Below are 18,316 nucleotides of genomic sequence, written 5' to 3'. Positions count from 1 at the left end.
CAGGACTGGTTGCATGATGAAGAATTTTGTCATATGCTGGGCAAGATCACTATGCTCTTGAAAATGAACTGAAATAGCCTCTTAAGGCAAGGAATACAACTGCCAAAATGAGAAAGGAACTATTAATATAAACAAATTTAGTATTTTTTGACAGTTTCTTCTACTTTTCGTGTCTTGTGATGCAAAATGTATCTAGAGACAAGGGAATAAAATTCAGTTGTTTTAAAGCATGCTCAGGAAGGCTTTCAAGATCTGCTTTTCTTCTCCCTGGTTTAAGTTCCCACTGCTTAAGAAATCAGCAAATAAAACAAGCCAGTCCTGCTGAGGGGAAGCTCTTGAAAACATTTTTTCTCATGCAATAAGCTGCAGAAATGGCTGTGGGAAGTTGTGGAAATGTGCATGAGAGGAAGAGCTCCACCTGATTCGGCCTGGGAAAAGCAGACAAGTCCCCAGAGGGATTTTTTCTCAAGAAGTTTGATAGTCTGTAAGATGAGCCAAGAATGCATCCATAAAAGTTTTAATGCCCACTCCCTCCTAGCTGGTGGTAGGACATGATAACAGAGGTTAGGATGTACATGAGAAACCTGAAATTCAGTGAGGTTCTTGCAACAGCACCTTTAGCTCATGAACAGGGAAAAAAAGAAAAGGATAACTTTGATCTGTGGATTTGTCAGTCAATGTGGAACCTACATTTTCATAAAGAAAAAAGCTGTGACATGAGGCTTTGGAGATGTGTCAGAATACAGCTGAGCAGCTGAATCCCTTTCCATCAGAGCATGACAGTATCAAAAAACCTACAAAGTGTTTGTGTCCATGATGAGACAGTTGGTTAACTTCTCTTTGCTGAAAAAACAGACAATATGCACTGAGTTTAAAAAAAAAAATATTTCTGTGCCCCAACCAACAAAGCTCATTTCTCTTTTTTAAGAGACTTAGATTTTTTTTTTTAAATATATGCAAAAATATATCAGTCTTATTATACAATAGAAAACAGGAGGTTCATTTGGTATGAGGATCAGACTGCAAAATGGTTGTTAAACATCTGCTTCAGACACTGAAAAGTACCATTTATCAACTATATGCTCCCCTGTAACCCTTAGAAGAAGGCATTTTTATGTAGCACTTAACACTTGAGGCATTTTTATGCAACACTTGTGATTTCCAGAAGGCAACACAAGCTGGAAAAAGCTTGCATTCCATGTAATATTTGCCAGCAGAGTATTTACTGAGGTAAGTCCAAACTCACTGTTCAGTAGTAATGAGCTTTCCCACCTTAAAGCAGAGCACCTGACACATTCCTTAGTGTCCCACATTCCTTTACAGATGGGTGAATTTGTGGCTTTGGGAATAAGAGTTTTGGCTGTTTTTATGAGTGTGCTCAGCTTACATTATCATTGTTGCTGTTTCAAGAGCAATAAGAAACAGGAGATTTGAAGGAAGCTGACAGCAGGCATGGACTGTGCCCTGCTCTTCCCAGTGCCAAATGATTCCACCCCATATAATATTACAGTACCTGCTACAAATATAAACCTGCTCAATTGCTTTCTTTTTTCAGCTTCTGGTGAAGTTTGCCTTTTAAGATACAATCCATGCAAAGCTTTGTTTTATGTTGCATAGAGATATTAGTAAATCTTGCCAGGTACTCAATGTATGTCCTAAAAAGGTATAAATTATGAAGAGTGTGTTTAATGCTCCTCATTTTCAGGTCTGAAACCTGCAGATGGGATGTTCCTGATATTAAGGATGTTTGTTCATGGATACAGCAGACCCATTTGCATTCAGCCTTCATTAACAGAAAGGATGGAGACAAAATTTCATTCCCAGCTGTAATTTAGCTGATCCATTGCATGACAAAAATTGCCTGACCTTGTAAATTTGGCAAAGTTTGACAGAATCTAAAGCAGCAAGACTCAAACACCACATTAATCTGGATGACCTTTGCAACAAAGTCAAGACTGAACCCTGCTGACAGCAGGAACTCTACATGCAGCTGACAGTCTGATTAACAAAGCAGCTGAACCAGTGCTGAAAACTATTTCACTGTGACCAGACTTCTCAGTGGTGCCCAGTGACAGGACAAGGGGCAATGCTCACAAACTGGAGCACAGGAGGTTCAGCTTTTTTGTTGAAAAAGAGGAAAAACTTCTTGCCTGTGAGTTTAACAGAGAACTGGCCCAGGCTGGCCAGAGGGGTGGTGGAGTCTCCATCTCAGGAGACATTCAAAACCTGCCTGGATCCCATCCTCTGCAACCTGATCTAGGTAAGCCTGCCCTGGCAGGGGGGTTGGACTGGATGATCTCCATGATCCTTCCCAACTCCTGCTGTTCCATGATTCTATAACTACTTGTCCTGGTTTGGGCCAGGATAAAGGTGATTCTCTGTCTTGTACTTTTGCTTTCAGCTGAGCCTCTTTAAGTAGTTGCTGAAATTAACAGCAAGTCCCTCAGACAGTGTCTGCTTTTAGAACTGATAACACTTGATGTTTATAGAGCCAAGGACACTGCTCAGCTCTGAGGAAAGCATTTTACCATCCAGGAGCCCTCCTTTGGGAAGGAACAGACAAGAAAGATGCTAGAATTGACCAAACAGAGTATTCCATCCCATACACGTCACACTCAGTATAAATTTGAGGGATTTTCTGGATTTCCCTCTCTTCCTTCTTCTCTTCTTGCTTCTCTAGCTACCTCTCTTCCTACTTCTCTTCCTTCACCCAGCATCCTGGAAGGCTTCCATCTGTTCCTCTGCCTGTGCTCCTCATCTGTGCCAGCCCATATCTGTCTGTTCCTGCCTCCAGCTCCCAACTGCTGCTGACTCCAGGATTCCAGCCTGGACTTTCCCAGGGCTGCCCTGCAGCCTCGGTGGTGGCGTGAGAGTTATTGGGGGAAAAGGTGGGAGGAATGTGGTTCTCATTTTCCTGTATATCTGTATATATTTACTAATTTGTCCTATCATTACTGTTTCATTAAAGTTGTGTAGTTTAGTCTCCAACCTATAAGTCTCTCTCCCTTATTCTCTCTCCTTTCTTCATCAAGGAGGAGAGAGAGAGAGAGATTAATAGAGAGCGCCTGTTTCGGTTTAATTGCCGGGCCAGTGTTAAACCGTGACACTACTGGTACAGGAAAGTCAAACTTGTGTTCAGGCACTTTAACCAAAATTTAATACAAATGTATTTGCTCATCTTTTTCAACTACTGGACTTTTTCTCCCTTCTTGCAAGCTTCTCCCAGCATGGTGCCACCAATCATCAGTGGGAAGTCAAAACTGCTCCTACCAATTCCCAGTTTTGCCTCTACTTTTCTCCCCAGTCCTGATATTTAATGCTTATTCAATTATTACCACCCCTCTTTCCACAAGCAAACAGTGGTACCTGCGTTCTGCACGCTCCTTTTTCTTTAAGACAACATCCAGATCTTGTAATTGTTCTTCTAATTTCTCACAGAGTAATTTCTAAGGGAATGAAACACAATATTAGTTTTTATTCATAACCAACAGTTATTCATAACTAACATTCACACACTTCATTCGCTATTTCTGCATTTGTCTGGAAGAAGGGCAAGTGCCATGCACCACTGAAACCTCCTCTGCAATGAACCAAGCTTTACAACAAAAAACTTGTCTGCCAGAAAAAACACATCCTTCCCTGGGAACTGCTGTAGAAATGCACCCTCCCAGTAACTGCCAGGTACTGTGGGAAGCAAGATGCCTAAAACAAGTGTAAAAGATCTTTAGAATTAACATACTTCTAAATTTAAGATCATGTTTTTGTTGGTATTTACAACTTTGCCTCAGAAACTTGAAGATTTCACAGACTGCAGCAAGCTGAGTGCTTACACACACAGTGGTACCTCCTAGTCCCTTATCTTCATTTTTGGAGAACAAAGGGGTCTGTGGACACCATCATAAAAAGCAGGGACACGTTCCAGGATCTTACCAAACGTTCCATACCTTAAAACATTAATTAATACTCAAAGAACCATATGCTCCTGTCGTGCTATTTCCAAGGATTATCTTCATTCCTTTACCATTTTTCCTGTTTAAAATTACTGAACACCAAGAGTGGCACAGGGAAGCTCTGACTGCAACCTGCCATCCCAAATTGTGTAGACAAAATCTGCTTGCATATTTAGGATCATCACTATTAAAAAACACTTCTGAGAAGAAAACTAAAAATCAATGCTCTGTCCAGCACTATTATGCCCTGCCCAGTGTAGCTCTTCAAGGGGCAGCAGCCCTTTTGGCAAAGAATTTTTCTAAAAGCAAGGAGTGGGGTTGGGATCAAGCAGATTATTCTGCAAAGAGGCATAAATAGTTCCCCTTAATTTAATAAAAACAGCTTCAGTCATTCTGAGGTTTATCTTCCCAAGCACAATCCCTGAAAATCTTGCTATTTTAAATGTACATTAAATGAACTGGACACAGGCACTATGTTTTCTTTTGGCAGAAGCAGCTTCTAACCTTCAGAAAAGTGTTCATGCTTCTTTGACAAGAACAATGCTGGCATTTCCCAGCAGAGGCAAACCTCCATGGGACTCCTTAGAAACAGCAGCTTTCTCCAACAAGCTGCTGAGCAAATCTCTGAAGAAGGAACAGAAATCTCTGAAGAAGGAACAGCATTTCAGAAACAGCTGCCTGCTTTGCTGTCATCCCTCACTGCCTGCTGCTCCCCTTTGGGATGATAAGATGGTTTTTCTTTGGGGAAAAAATTAAGACTTTGTACTTTTAATTCTTTGTTAGTCTTGAGGCAATTTAAGCAAAGATGGGTGAAGAGCAGTGTGGCTGAAGATTCCCATCTACACTTCAGCACCACAGTCACTCAGCACTAGCAGAAAAAAAAGGGGGGGAAAGAAAATCACCTCCCTGCTGCTGCCTTCCTTGGGGCTGGCAGAGTGTTCTGACTTATTATTTTGTATGACACTTGGGGTTATTTTTTCACAGGTAACCTCTCCATTTACTAGCACCTTCCCATCAGGGCATAAAAAAATCTCAGTTTTACTAATGGAAAAGAGGGAAGAGCACATCCCTACCATTCCTCACAGCCTGTTCAACAGCCAGAAAAAATAATAAAAGAACTTGTTAAATTCCCAACAAATCTCCCCAACCCCAAAGCAAGCTGGAAAGCAGAACAGTGAAGCTGAAGAGGAACCATACATGCTGGCAAGGTGGGCAGAACCACTCTCCATCAGGGATTATCATCAAGGGAGGGCGAAGGCAGGCTGTGTGGTATCCACTGTCACAGGAGTCACACAACAAAATCTGTGCAAATAAAATGAATCATTAATATCTGCTGGCATCCACAGCATGTAACAAGCTCCAGAACTATTTCCCAAGCCAACATTGAAGCAGCTTTACAAACACTCTGGACTGTGCCAAACCCAAACAAAACCCTGTATCACTCATCACTAGATGTCTCCAGGGCCAGGGGTGGTTTTTATGAGGAGGTTTAAGTGTCAGTTTTCTGCTTTAACACCAGATTTCCTTTTATTATGAGTTCTCAGGCACTTAGTGCTATTGGACTATGTACCCACAGTGTGGAGTCTGGGAATGCTTTCCAGGTCACAGACTAAGAGGAAAACTGCATCTGGACAAGATATGGTGTGAACATGTCCAAATTAAGGAAACCTGGCAGTTTCTTCAGTCAGGATGATTTTATGTCCCAGATGTTAGAGACGAAGCCTTGAAAACTCCTAGGGCTAAAAACAACTGGGCAACTACTAGAATTCATACTTGGCTGAGTAAAACTTGAGATATCTCTTTCCATTAAACCTGAGGAGCAAAGCTGTGTGAGTATCTACTGGAATATTCATCTCTGACATTCTAAAGGTACATTTGTCTCAACTGTTAGGATATCTGTCCCACACCTGAGAAAATGCTTGTTTTGTGGATTCATAGCAGGCCTGCATGTTATGATCTCCCAGATAAAGAGGAATTTGTGATTCACCAGTGGTGAATGTGAACAAAAAAACCCCAGAAATAGCAAAAATCCCACTGAGCATGGGACTGTGCTACCTCAGGGTAATGTGCAGCTCTATCCAGTGGGGATGCCCATGTAGCTGTGACCACCTCACAAGCCACACAAGCAGCACACACTGCACTGCTGTTTGGTTTTTGTTTGTTTGTTTGTTTGTTTGAATGTTGTCTGTATATACATTGACACTGCAAGCACAAAGCTTTACCCAGATCAATTCTCAACAGGCTAAGGTGTGTTATACCTCATTAAAATGACATTTCAGAGGTGCTCAAGAGAAGTATCTTCATTTTCTCCTTATTAAAGGCAAACTCAGCTCCTACAAAGAGCTGTGGCAGAGGCTGATGTGCCTTCATCTGCCCACCAGGGCCACCCCTGATCCAACAGGAGCTTTCCCCAGAAACCCACCAGCTCAGGGTGATTGGGAAGGCCACACTTCTTGCATGGCTCATCATCATCAGCAGGTGCAGCTTCTTCTTCCTCCTCTTCTTCCTCCTCCTCTTCCTCATCAGAGTTTTTTTCACTCTCTGAATCCTCACTCTCTTCATTACTTGAGTATTTCCACCTCCCACGTGTTCGTGTACCCGTCCACCGGACTTTGCTTCTCTGAGACATAAAATTACACAGAGAAAAAACATTTAGTTTTTTCCTAAACCTTAAAAAAAAAAAAAATCTCTATACAGGGAAGTGATTAATTTCAATCAGTACAGTACCAGCATTTACAACAGAGCATTTCAATTAATAATCTGTCCCTTAAAGAGCTTTGAAATGCAAGAAGAAAATAGCCAGAGGAAAAAAACATATTTACCTGCAGAAAAAGGTTTTCAAGTAAGATTTAGAAGTAAGCAGACAACTTTGTCTCTCAGCCCCTTTTTTCTGACCAGGTAAACTTGCTTGTGAACACAGTAAAGTCCACATTTAAACTTTCTGACTTTTTGTTGACACCTTTGTAAAGAAAATATTTTCTTTTTCTTCCCAGGTATAGTTCCTGTCTTTTATGTTGCTTTAGGAAACACATCTGCACTCTAACAAGTATGTTAAGTGTTTCCTCTCAACACTGGGAATGCTATTCTGAAATAAAATGACTGTACCTTTTAAATGTGTAACTTACACCTAGGTTTTCCTTCACATTCATACTTCTCCATTACTTAAGTGAAAACTGATTCCATTCATGGTTTTTTTTTTGCTACTCAAAGGGATATCTATCCCTTCTGCCCATGTTTACTATCACACTATGACTGAAAAACAGATTTTGATTGAAACTCAGAATATAATTTTGTCATAGCTAAAACTTACCTCCCCAGCTAGGACATTTTATATTAAAGCATCATAACAAACAGAATAAACTTCTCTTCCCATTAACTGACTTGCTTCTCATTGATATCAGGATCTCCAAACTCCTCCTGCCCCCCTGCCCATCCCACAGCACTAAAAAGGGAAATAACTTTTTGAGCTTTTTCAACTCAAAAACATTTTTTTTCAGTTGTGACTGAGCAACTCACTGGCCTGAATGAGATGAATAAACTAAAATGAATAAAATATTTATTTCTTTATATTTATGGACTTGTACCAGAGCAGGATTTGTCATACTGATAAAATTTTGTTTCAGGTTAACAATAATTTCCAGCTTTTTACAGATTTTACTGTTCACTAAAGTTTAGTACCAAAGGTACTTTAGATTCATGACAGTGTTTAAGTTGAGGCTTCAACATATAATTTCAAATTGCTTTTTAAAAAACCTTCTTTAAAATAAAACCTATTAAAAATAGCTTATTTCTTTGTGATGAAAGCTTCCCAGATCTTTAGTGACAGATGTTTACTGGTTTCAAACATCTTCCTCTACCATATTTATTTTACAAGCTCTATAGGAAATTAAATACCTTCAGATATCTTCCAGAAAAAAAGATCAAGGCAAAGTGCCTATAACAGTATTCCAAAATTAAAATTCTTCTAGGACTCACAATTCCTATTACTTTATTTACTTTTTTTAAAAATTAAAATCTTTATATGAAAAAATTACTTTCCAATTCCTTATGTATATGAAAGAATTCTTCAGTACAGTTTTTACTGTTCACTGAAAAAAAAATCAACTGTTCATTTTATGAAACTTATTCAATGTAGCAGTATGTGAAAAACTTGCAAAACAAGTGAATGTCTTGGTAGAAATACCAAATAACTAAGAAAATGTCCAAAATTAACAGGATTTCAAGTTGATATAAAAGGGTGCACTTGCCTCATTTCTCATTTGCACTCCACATCCAGATAAAACAAAAGGCAAATTAGTGAAGGTGTTTTTAATTACACAGACTCTGAAGCACACTGCATGTGTACATACAACTTTTTGTGTTCTATTTACCTGACAATACTTTTAAGATCTGTGCTGCACAAGGGAAAGTTTATCATGAAAAAAAGACACCTCCCCCCAAAGTAAAATGTCTATCCCACGTGTAAGAAAAGCTAAATTATATCAAACTCACCAAAACAATAACTTCAGCTTCACCTAGCACCAGAAGTCACTGTATTTTTATTTTTCACCATTTTTGGTTCCTTTGTGCCTTATGATCATCCTCAAACTGACCAACCAGACACCAACAAGCATCCATCTAGTAAATCCACAAGAGCTAAAAGTCACCATTCAGAGACTCAGCCAGACTGACCCAGGTCTGATAATTTAATTTAATTTAATTTAATTTAATTTCATTTCATTTCATTTCATTTCTTAGAAGAATTCACTCTTGGTCTGCTTATTCTAGGTCTAGTAGACTTGGTCTACTTGTTCTAGGCCAAATGGCAGGATTTATAAACTCTAAAGTCAACACTCTCTTATGGGGTGTTTTTTAGATTTGTTGAGTGCACTAACTGGATTGCAAAGCCAGTTCCAAAGGAACAAAATCCTCAATATTCCTATGTAAGTATAAAGATTCTCCTCACACACAAGACTGCGGGGACTCGTTATTCCAGGTTAATAAAACTGCATTACCTTGTTAACCTTAGAATTTGACTCCTTCTCTTGTTTTTTTGCATCTTCTTTTCGTTCTGGTTTTTGTGCTGCTGCAGGTTTCTCCTCTTCCTCTTCAGGTCGTTTTTTGTCAGGTTTCTGATCCCGAGTCTCCACAACTTTGGGAGTAGGCTTGGATATTCTTGGAGATCGCCTTAAGGTGCGGCCAACGCTGACCTCTTCTGGTGGAGTTTCTGTCTTCCTCTTCCGACTGGAGATCCTGATTGTTAATTTAATTCCTTCTTTCTGTCTTTCAGAAGTTATTTCTTTATTATCTGTTGCACAGTTTTCTTCTTCAGAAACTAACTTATATTTAAATTTGCTTTTAGGCGGTGGAGTTTCCTTTTTACTCTCTGATGAGTCCTCTAGATTAGAAGCTTGAGCATCATCCAATCTATCTGACTCTGTCTTGGTAGCTTTTGGCTCTTCCTCTTGTTTTTCAGAGCTGGGTATTTCTTCTGCTTTGCTCTCCTCAGGCAGAGCTGTTTGACTATCAGAGCTCTCCTTTTCTGTTCGACCACCAGAGCTCTCCTTTTCCATTTGAATACCAGAGCTCTCCTTTTCTGCTTGATTACCAGAGCTCTCCTTTTCTGCTTGATTACCAGAGCTCTCCTTTTCTGTTTGACTACCAGAGCTCTCCTTTTCTGCTTCAATACCAGAGCTCTCTTTTTCTGTTTGAGTATCAGAGCTCTCCTTTTCTGTCTGAATACCAGAGCTCTCTTTTTCTGTTTGAATATCAGAGGTCTCCTTTTCTATTTGACTACCAGAGTCCTTTTCCATTTGACTGTCAGAGTCCTTTTCCATTTGACTGTCAGAGGTCTCCTTTTCCATTTGACTGCCAGAGCTCTCCTTTTCTGTCTCACTACCAGATTTCTCTTTTTCCGCTTGACTATCAGAGTCCTCCTTTTCTGTTTGGCTACCAGAGCCCTCCTTTTCTGCTTGAGTATCAGAGCTCTCCTTTTCCAAAGCAGGATTTTCTAAAATAACAGAAGCAGCTGAAGGAGGTGTCTGAGCAGCTTTGGGAGAACCAGGTTTCTCCTCAGACTCACCTTTACTTGTCAGAGTCTCTTCACCAGACGGTGCAAGCCTGGGCAGTTCTGCAGGAGCAGATGCACTTGGAGACTTCTCTGCTTTCTCCGAACATTCTTTGGGTGGCTGGATTATGTCCATTTTGATTTTCATGGCTGGTTTCTCTTCAGTTGTTTTGGCACAGTCCTCAGAGTTTGAAGACCCTTCCACTACCATTTCAGTAGTTGTGTTGTCAAAGGACTCTTTTTCCACAGGACTAGATTCCTCATTTAAAGGCACTTTTTGATTAGAAGCCTCAGAGACCACAGCCCCAGTTTCTTTCACCACAGTCACTGAATTTTTCTCAACTTCACACACTTTTATAATTTTACTAACAGAGTCTGACACTTTTAGGGAGTCTGACACCTTGTCCCCACTTTTTCCATTTCTCTCTTTTAATGAGCTGCTGCCTTCCTTGGGGCTGGCAGAGTGTTCTGACTTATTATTTTGTATGACACTTGGGGTTATTTTTTCACAGGTAACCTCTCCATTTACTAGCACCTTCCCATCAGGGCATAAAGCAGTAATTGTAGGGACTCTCTTAAAAGCTTCTTCTTCAGGTTTCCCTTCTTCCTTCAAGACATCCTTCGTTGGAGTAACACATTTACAGAGGGGCCCCTTAATTGGACTGTCATAGTCATCCGTCAGCTTGATCTCTCGTTTTTTAAGTGGTATTTTTGCCTGCTGATCATTTTTAAGTTTCTCACTTTCTTCCACAGATTTCTCCACAATTTCTTGGGGAGTTTTAACATTAACACAAAACTCTAACCTCTCTGGCTCATGAACAGCTATTTTGTCCGTACAACTTTTTACTTCCTTTAAGTCTTTTGATTCTGTTTTGTTTTCCTTTGCCTCTACTTTAACAGGCTTGACATTTTCTTTAAAGGAGTCACTTTCTTCCTTGACAGTTTGCTTTTCTTCATTGTATTCTGAAGGTTTCTCTAACTTTACTATTACTGGTAATTTTACAATTTCTTTTTCTTCCACTTTCTCAATTTTCATATTTTCATCTTCTTTAACCACAGGAAGAGGAAGGCTTTCCATTTCCACTGGCTGTTCCTCCACATCCTCTTTTTCTTCTTTGATTTTCAATTGATTTTCTGTTGACAAAGAAAAACAACTATGAAACAACCAGGGGACCTACAGGATTACCAAGAGCATCCATCAAAACAAAGGTTTATCTGAAAAACCCAGCAACCCAACGTCCCCTACAAAATAATCTCTCATGGAATTATTAGGATTTATTAGGAATTATGAGGAGTCTAACAAGTGGGTTGCCAATTTCCCCCTATAGAATCACAGTTCAGTTTAAGTACATATCAATACACTGAGTTTCAGGAGCTGGTAGCAGAATTCTAGATTTATACAGACAACTCAGCCCCTTCTTTAGCAGTACCACAATACTTTGAGAGGATACTTAAATAGTTTATGATGTAGTTTAAGATGCATGAAGCATCAACCTGAAGTTTCCCTTGAGTTTCTGAATTCCCTTGTGAACAGAATTCTGAATTCTGTTCACAAACACACAAAAATATTTCATGAACAGTGTAAGATTCCACGGTCTTCAAGTGAAATTCCACACAGAAATCAGCATGGTTTTTACTTCAAGAAATATTTAACTACCATATTTCAATAATTCAGAGAAACAAGGACACACTCAACATTCCAGCTTAGTGCAAAAATCACCTTGTTTCTCTGGATAATGACTGCATACCCTGTGTACTATCAGAACACAAGTAACAGACAATACTCTACATTCACTTCATCTGCCATTTCTAAATGAGCACAGTACACACCAGAAAAATCTGCAGAGCCTGAAGGATCAGGTTCTGCCTACTTTGCAAAGTCAGTTACAGATTATTAAAGCTTAAAGCAGTTCCAGCATTCAGAAGCAATGATACATTTATTCTGTTACTATCTACTTAAGCCTATATTTACCATTACCACAACCTCTTAATGTCTCTCTCATTTTTTTTATGATTTTACCATACTTTGAGTCAGCTAGGGCTACAACTAATTAGAAAAAAAGTAAATACAATAGCACTACACATACCATAACAGCATCTTCTACTATCAGGAATATGGCAAATGTGCCATAACTCCAAACAAGATTTTTCTCCTACTCTCCCCTACCCCTCTGCCTCCACACCAGTGTAGTGAGAGCTTCCCAAAGTGGTTAGAAATATAGAGGGGAAAGCATTAAAGAATGACAAAAGTTCATTATCATAGAATCATAGAATTGGCTGGGTTGGAAGGGACCTCAGAGATCATCAAGTCCAACCCTTGAACCACCGTTGCGGTTCCCAGCCCATGGCACTGAGTGCCACATCCAGGCTCTTTGGAAATATCTCCAGACACGGAGAATCCACCCCTTCCCTGGGCAGCCCATTCCAATGCCTGATCACCCTCTCCAGAAAGAAATTCTTTCTAATCTCCAACCTAAACCTCCCCTGGCACAACTTGAGACCATGGCCTCTTGTCTTGTTGAGAGTTGCCTGGAAGAGCCCAACCCCCGCCTGGCTCCAACCTCCTATCAGGGAGTTGTAGAGAGTGATGAGGTCTCCCCTGAGCCTCCTCTTCTCCAGCCTGAACACCCCCAGCTTCCTCAGCCTATCCTCACAGGATCTCTGCTGGATCCGTTCACCAGCCCAGTTGCCTCCTTTGGACCTGCTCCAGCACCTCAAGCTCCTTCCTGAGCTGAGGGGCCCAGAACTGGACACAGGACTCAAGCTGTGGCCTCACCAGAGCTGAGCACAGGGGCAAATAATATTTGCTTTATGTTAAAGCAAATAAGCATTTTAGAAACTAAGAGTGGTGAGGAAGAATTTATAGATTTTATGTTTTCAAGTACAAAGTCCATAACCAAATAAACAGTGAGAGCTGCCCCTCTAAGGCACCACAATAAAATTTGGAAGGCTGAAGGATGTTTTTTATCCCTTCACAGAAGTGCTCCCCACTCTGAGCCTACATAACACAAAAGCTGCCTCTCCAAGACATTTCTCTGTGCAGTGGTAATGAAGTATTTCTTCTGTGTCCATTTTCTTCCACCCTCCCTTCATTCCTTTCTGTCTCAACTTTGTTCAATCATTTCCTTCCACCAGCCACAGCTTTCTCCCAAACTTCTAACACTGAGGATCACGAGAATCCCCAAACTTCTCTATATGAACAGCAAAAGTTCTACAGTTTAACCCCCAAAACTGCTCATAACATGTTTCACATCTACAAAATGCCTCAGCTGACACCCAAGTTGTCTTTTTGATTCAGTCAGTTGCACCAGTGAAAAAAAACATAGAATCATAGAATCATAGAATGGACTGGAGTGGAAGGGACCTCAGAGACCATCAAGTCCAACCCTTGATCCACTACTCCCATGGCACTGAGTGCCACATCCAGTCTCTTTTTAAACATCTCCAGGGATGGAGAATCCACTACTTCTCTGGGCAGCCCATTCCAATGTCTGATCACCCTCTCCGTAAAGAAATTCTTTCTAATGTCCAATATATATATATATATATATATTTTATATATACTGTATATATGAACTCATTGAACCCTGTTTGGGAAGTGGCCAAAGCAAACAGGTAGCAGGTCCAAGGTGTTTTCACTGTACCTTAGAAGGGCTCTGCCTGCAGTCCTTGTACCAACAGGCAGAAATGTTAAAGCTCCTCACCTGAAAGGCTCCAAGCAGTGCTCTGTGAATGCACTGACTGCACTGCAGTCACTGCACAGGTAAATTGTGTCATTATCCATCACACACATGAACTAGAGGTTAGGAGTGGTTCTGCCCAATCCAAGGGCTGGCCCAGGTGAGTGTGCCACAGGATCTGATAATTTATCTGCAGTGGGGACACTGATTAAAGTGTCTTCAAATGGCTGCTCCTGATTTCAATATCTAAGTAAAATCATATCTCAAGGAGAGATATGAATTAAATGATTTAAGCTGGGATGGCCAATTTTTAGTGAGACAAAGGCAAGATCAGTGCTTTGGATTAATTCTGCAGTGTTGGCAACCACACAGGTTGTGCTGTCACTTACATGGACAGTTAGAGACTGGAAATGCCTCTGACTGAAAGACAATTCTGCTGCTGTTCATCACAGTTTACTTCTATGGAAGTCTCAGTGATTCCACAGCAGCTCACATTGTATCTAAATGTGTTATTTATTTCTTCTGTTCTACACTGTTTGTTGCAAAGAAGGAGAATAAAACAGCAAATCTTTCTCTGGGATACTCAGAGCCAAGACAGGTCTTGGCTAATCCCAGATATCCAATTAACTTAAGCAGATTTGAAGAAAAACACACTAACACCGTGGAATCCTTAAACCTTGTTTCTCATTGTGAAAAACTTTTCCTGTATTTTAACAGAAAGATAATATCAAATAGTAATTGGGGAAAAATCACTCAGGATAACAAGGTTTTTTAGCTCTTCATAACCTAAAAAATATCATATTCTTATAACAAAGTATTTCAAGCTAACTGATACCAATACTCAGTAAAACCAGTGCACAATCCAACAGGACAAGTGGGTTGTTAATTATGTGCAATGACATGATAATAAGGAAGGAAAAAAGGTTCTTTCTTAGTAAGAACAACAGAGACAGCTAAGGATCACTTCACTTGTAAAACACTTCAGTATTTTAAATTGTTTTAACTCTAGCTCATGTCTCCCTTAAAGAAAAATCACATAGATTAGACATTTGAGAAAGAAACCTGTAGTTTCTGAATCAAACTCAAAAGCCAAAATAAACAACACACCCAATACTGTATTGATTTCAATCATGGCACTGCACAGAATTTTGTCCTTTCCAGAACTATAATGTTGCTAGAACAACAGAAGTTTGGCAACAATTTAATGCTCCACAAAAACATTAAACATAGAATGATGAATACTTAAAATATAATAGAAAATGTACAGCAGAAATAAAATTACTCAGAAAACAATCTGTACACATTTCATAGAAACTCCTGAGCCTAAATACAGTCTAAAAACCTCCAACTGGTATTTCTAATTTCAAACTACTCAAAAAATGTTTCTGTTCAAAGTCCTGTTGGACACAGCAGCTTCTCCTGAAGCTGAAAACACTAACACTGCCATACATAACATTTAAAACTTGAGAAAAGAAGGCAGAGAACCTTGTGTAGATGCTTCTTCCCCCTTTTTCGTGTCTTCATCTTCTAAGCTCGGGCTTTCCCTTGATGAAGTCTCCTGCTGAGGATTGTTACTTTTCAGCAGGGCAGGATCAATTTGTGCTTTCAAGAGCTCCAGGGTCTCAGCAAGCTCATTGCGGTTCCTACGTGATTAGAAGGGAAAACAGATTCATAAAAAATAAACAAACACCATCTGCCTAAGGGAACACTGCCCTGAAAGCCTCACACCCAACCCCTGTCCCACCAAAGTGCCTGCAGACTTCACAATCAAAAACCTTCCAACTTATCTATAGCAAAATGAGGACCTTATCTATGTCGACTCAAGTCCTGTTGGATCTGGATCCAAGCTGCTACTGTTATTCTTTTATTTATCATCCTCTTACTAATCCTCACTGGGGGTTTTTTTGCCCATTTGTTTTTTCTCTCAGCAGAGGGGAAGTTGCAGTTTTCGGCTCATGCACCAAAGGAGCAACCACATCATTCAAGTGAAATGTTCAAAAGCAATTAAGTAGTTTTGATGCTTTTGGCAAGTACTCATCCTAAACACATTTAGCAGACAGCACAAAGAAGTCTAGAAAACTCCAGCTACTTGAGTTATGTGAGAAATTACTTGAGAAAGAAAACATTTGTGCATCTCTGTGGGTGCAAAACTCAGGGTGCTGTAACTCTTTATTGTAAACTTGGAAAACACCACCTTAATAATAATAATAATAATATAATTTATAATTAACTTGTTCAATGATTAAGAGTCATTGTTTTCATATAAACTACATAAGGCTCTCACATTTCTTCCTTCAAAGCAAATGTTCAGCAACTTGTTTTGCTCAAGTTCACATACCAAAAGGAACCTTGGAAGTGCAACAACCCTGAGATGTGGAACCTCGTGGGTTTAAAACCATTTCAGATTTTACAGTGCATTACTGTGTTTTTCTGCTGTGAGTGTGAAGGGGCAGAACTTTCCTCAGCAGAAGCCTGATTTCTTCTGCTTTTGGCACTGATCTCAGGAGTCTGTGATGCACTGAGAGAAAGAAACACTGCTCAGCTCTTTATTTCCTCATTGGTTTGTTCAGATACATTCACTTTCCTCACCCACAACAGCTGTCTAAATTTCACTGGTAGGAATGCTTATAATTTTATGGCCTGCTATAGTGGTTTAAACAGTTCTGCATCTGTGACTCCCTTGGTTACTAAACTTATGGATATGTAAATCAGTGGCAAATATAAACAATTTAAATTTACAAACAAAACTGCCACCGTTTGGCTTCTTTTTTTTTAGATCTATTTTTACATCTCTATGTAAACACTGCTTTTTAAGTTAGAGTTGATTGTGATGAATCCAGTTTTAAATCCACTTGGAACTAACCAAAAATAAAAAAAAAAGTTTACATGGAGATAAACTAAAACAGATAACTGGTAGATAAGAAAAAAATTTCAAACTAGTTATTTTTCTAGTAAGAAAGACACCATATACAGCAGGGAAGTGAAAAACAGAATCTGACAAGAATCACAAAAAACCATAATTCTGAAGCTCAAGTATGATTAAAATATTATCAGACCAACCTGCAGCAACTGAGACCCAAGACACTGAGTCATGTTAAGTGTCATCAGTGTCATGCAGCTCATCTTTGGTGATCTATGAGCTGAATTCTACTCCAGATTTTTTTTTTGTGTGTGTGTGTTGTGTGTGTGTGTTTGTGTGTGTGCCTATTTGTATGGTCAACAGTTTTGCAGTTCCATGAAGTTGAAATTGCCATATAATTCCCCCAAGAAGAACACTGCCCACTTATAACTGTCCTGACAGAGCAGAAGTTCAAGAAGCAGGAGTCCTCCCTCCATTTTCTAAAGCAAATGTGAGCAATATCGAGCCACTGTCCTCAAGAGTCCTCTCTTGGTACCCTTTCCTTATACCCACTGGAGCTTGATTAAGCAGAATGCTTAATAAGACAGAATGCTTAATAGACACATTGGCTGTTACCAGCAAACCAGTGAGTTCTTTCTTTAAGTGGGTTTTCAATAAAACAACAAAATGAAGGCAGAAAATCCCATTGCTGTCAATCCCTGTGAGAAACGGGGGTTTACTGAAATAAATTTGAAGAAAATAGGAATAATTAATAATTAAATACATAAAAAGGAATACCTAACAATGCACTTCCAGGTGGATCCATCCTGGTCATCCTGTTCTTCTATGTACATCCTGACATTATGCTCTTGATCCAGTTGATACCAATACATCAGCCCATCCTTGTCTCGCCCGATGGGCTGCAGGCGCATGGCATCAGCATCCTCCTCGTTAATGATGTTCTTAAACTTTAGATTGTCATCAAACTGACATTCACAGAGATACTGAAAAAATGGAAAAGGCAGACAGACTGTTAAAACATCAAAATATAAACAGAAATACAGAAATCAACTCTTAGTGCAATTTGGAACTCCCTTTCAGAAGTGTTTCTATTGGACCCGTGACTCAGCTACAGCTACTGGCTTTTTTTTCCAGACTGTTTTGTTTTTAAATAAGAGCCTTTTTTTTCCCCTGGCCAATTTAGAAAGATTATTTTTATTTATTTATTTTTTACATATTACAAGAGATCTCATTCTCTACAATAACACAGATGCAAAACTTGGAACCAACCCTGGCAGTTTTCTCAAGCCTTGAAAAGATGAAGTCTTTGGAATTCAGATAAGCTTTATGTAATTGCAAGATAATGAACATTTTTTAAAAGTGCACTACAAGGGCAAAAATAGCTTGTATTTTTGTGCAGAAAATCGTTTTCCTATAAAGTTTCACAGTATTAATTCAGTTTGGGCTCAACCCACCACCATGAATATCCTGCCTGAGATCAGCACCACATGCAATGCACCCATCAATGGGCTTCAGTCAAGCTAAAGTTGCAAGATATTTGAGTGAGAAAGTCAAACCTCCAAGATACTTAAGGAAAAAGTAATTTTAAATCTTAGTTAATGGCTGTTTACCTTCAGAATCCCCAGCTTGCATTCAACACTCATTTCTAGGTATCCTTTTTTTTCCATCTCCCAAGCCCAAGTGCTGTTGAATTCTTGGCATATCTGTCACAAACAAAACAGTAAGATGGCTTGAGTTAGTGGATAACAGCAACTTACAACTTTTAGATTAATAGCAGCTT

At 39.5% G+C, this 18,316-nt stretch overlaps 1 protein-coding gene across 1 annotated transcript in view; it reads right to left on the bottom strand.

Moving 5' to 3' along the window:
* RSF1 (remodeling and spacing factor 1) overlaps nt 1–18,316 on the bottom strand; it is a 68,485-nt gene that overhangs the window by 19,086 nt on the left and 31,083 nt on the right. The window contains exons 4-10 of the mRNA XM_030469526.1: nt 18,147–18,239; nt 17,314–17,519; nt 15,162–15,319; nt 8,945–11,130; nt 6,373–6,570; nt 5,148–5,252; nt 3,367–3,446 (exon numbers count right to left, since the gene is read on the bottom strand). Coding sequence (XP_030325386.1) covers nt 3,367–3,446; nt 5,148–5,252; nt 6,373–6,570; nt 8,945–11,130; nt 15,162–15,319; nt 17,314–17,519; nt 18,147–18,239 — 3,026 coding nt within the window. The remainder of the gene's footprint in view (nt 1–3,366; nt 3,447–5,147; nt 5,253–6,372; nt 6,571–8,944; nt 11,131–15,161; nt 15,320–17,313; nt 17,520–18,146; nt 18,240–18,316) is intronic.

Source organism: Calypte anna, chromosome 1 (genome assembly GCF_003957555.1).
Source record: "Calypte anna isolate BGI_N300 chromosome 1, bCalAnn1_v1.p, whole genome shotgun sequence".
NCBI lineage: Eukaryota > Metazoa > Chordata > Aves > Apodiformes > Trochilidae > Calypte > Calypte anna.
The sequence above is the reverse complement of the archived record's forward strand: the minus strand, read 5'-3'. Positions and strand labels throughout refer to the sequence as shown.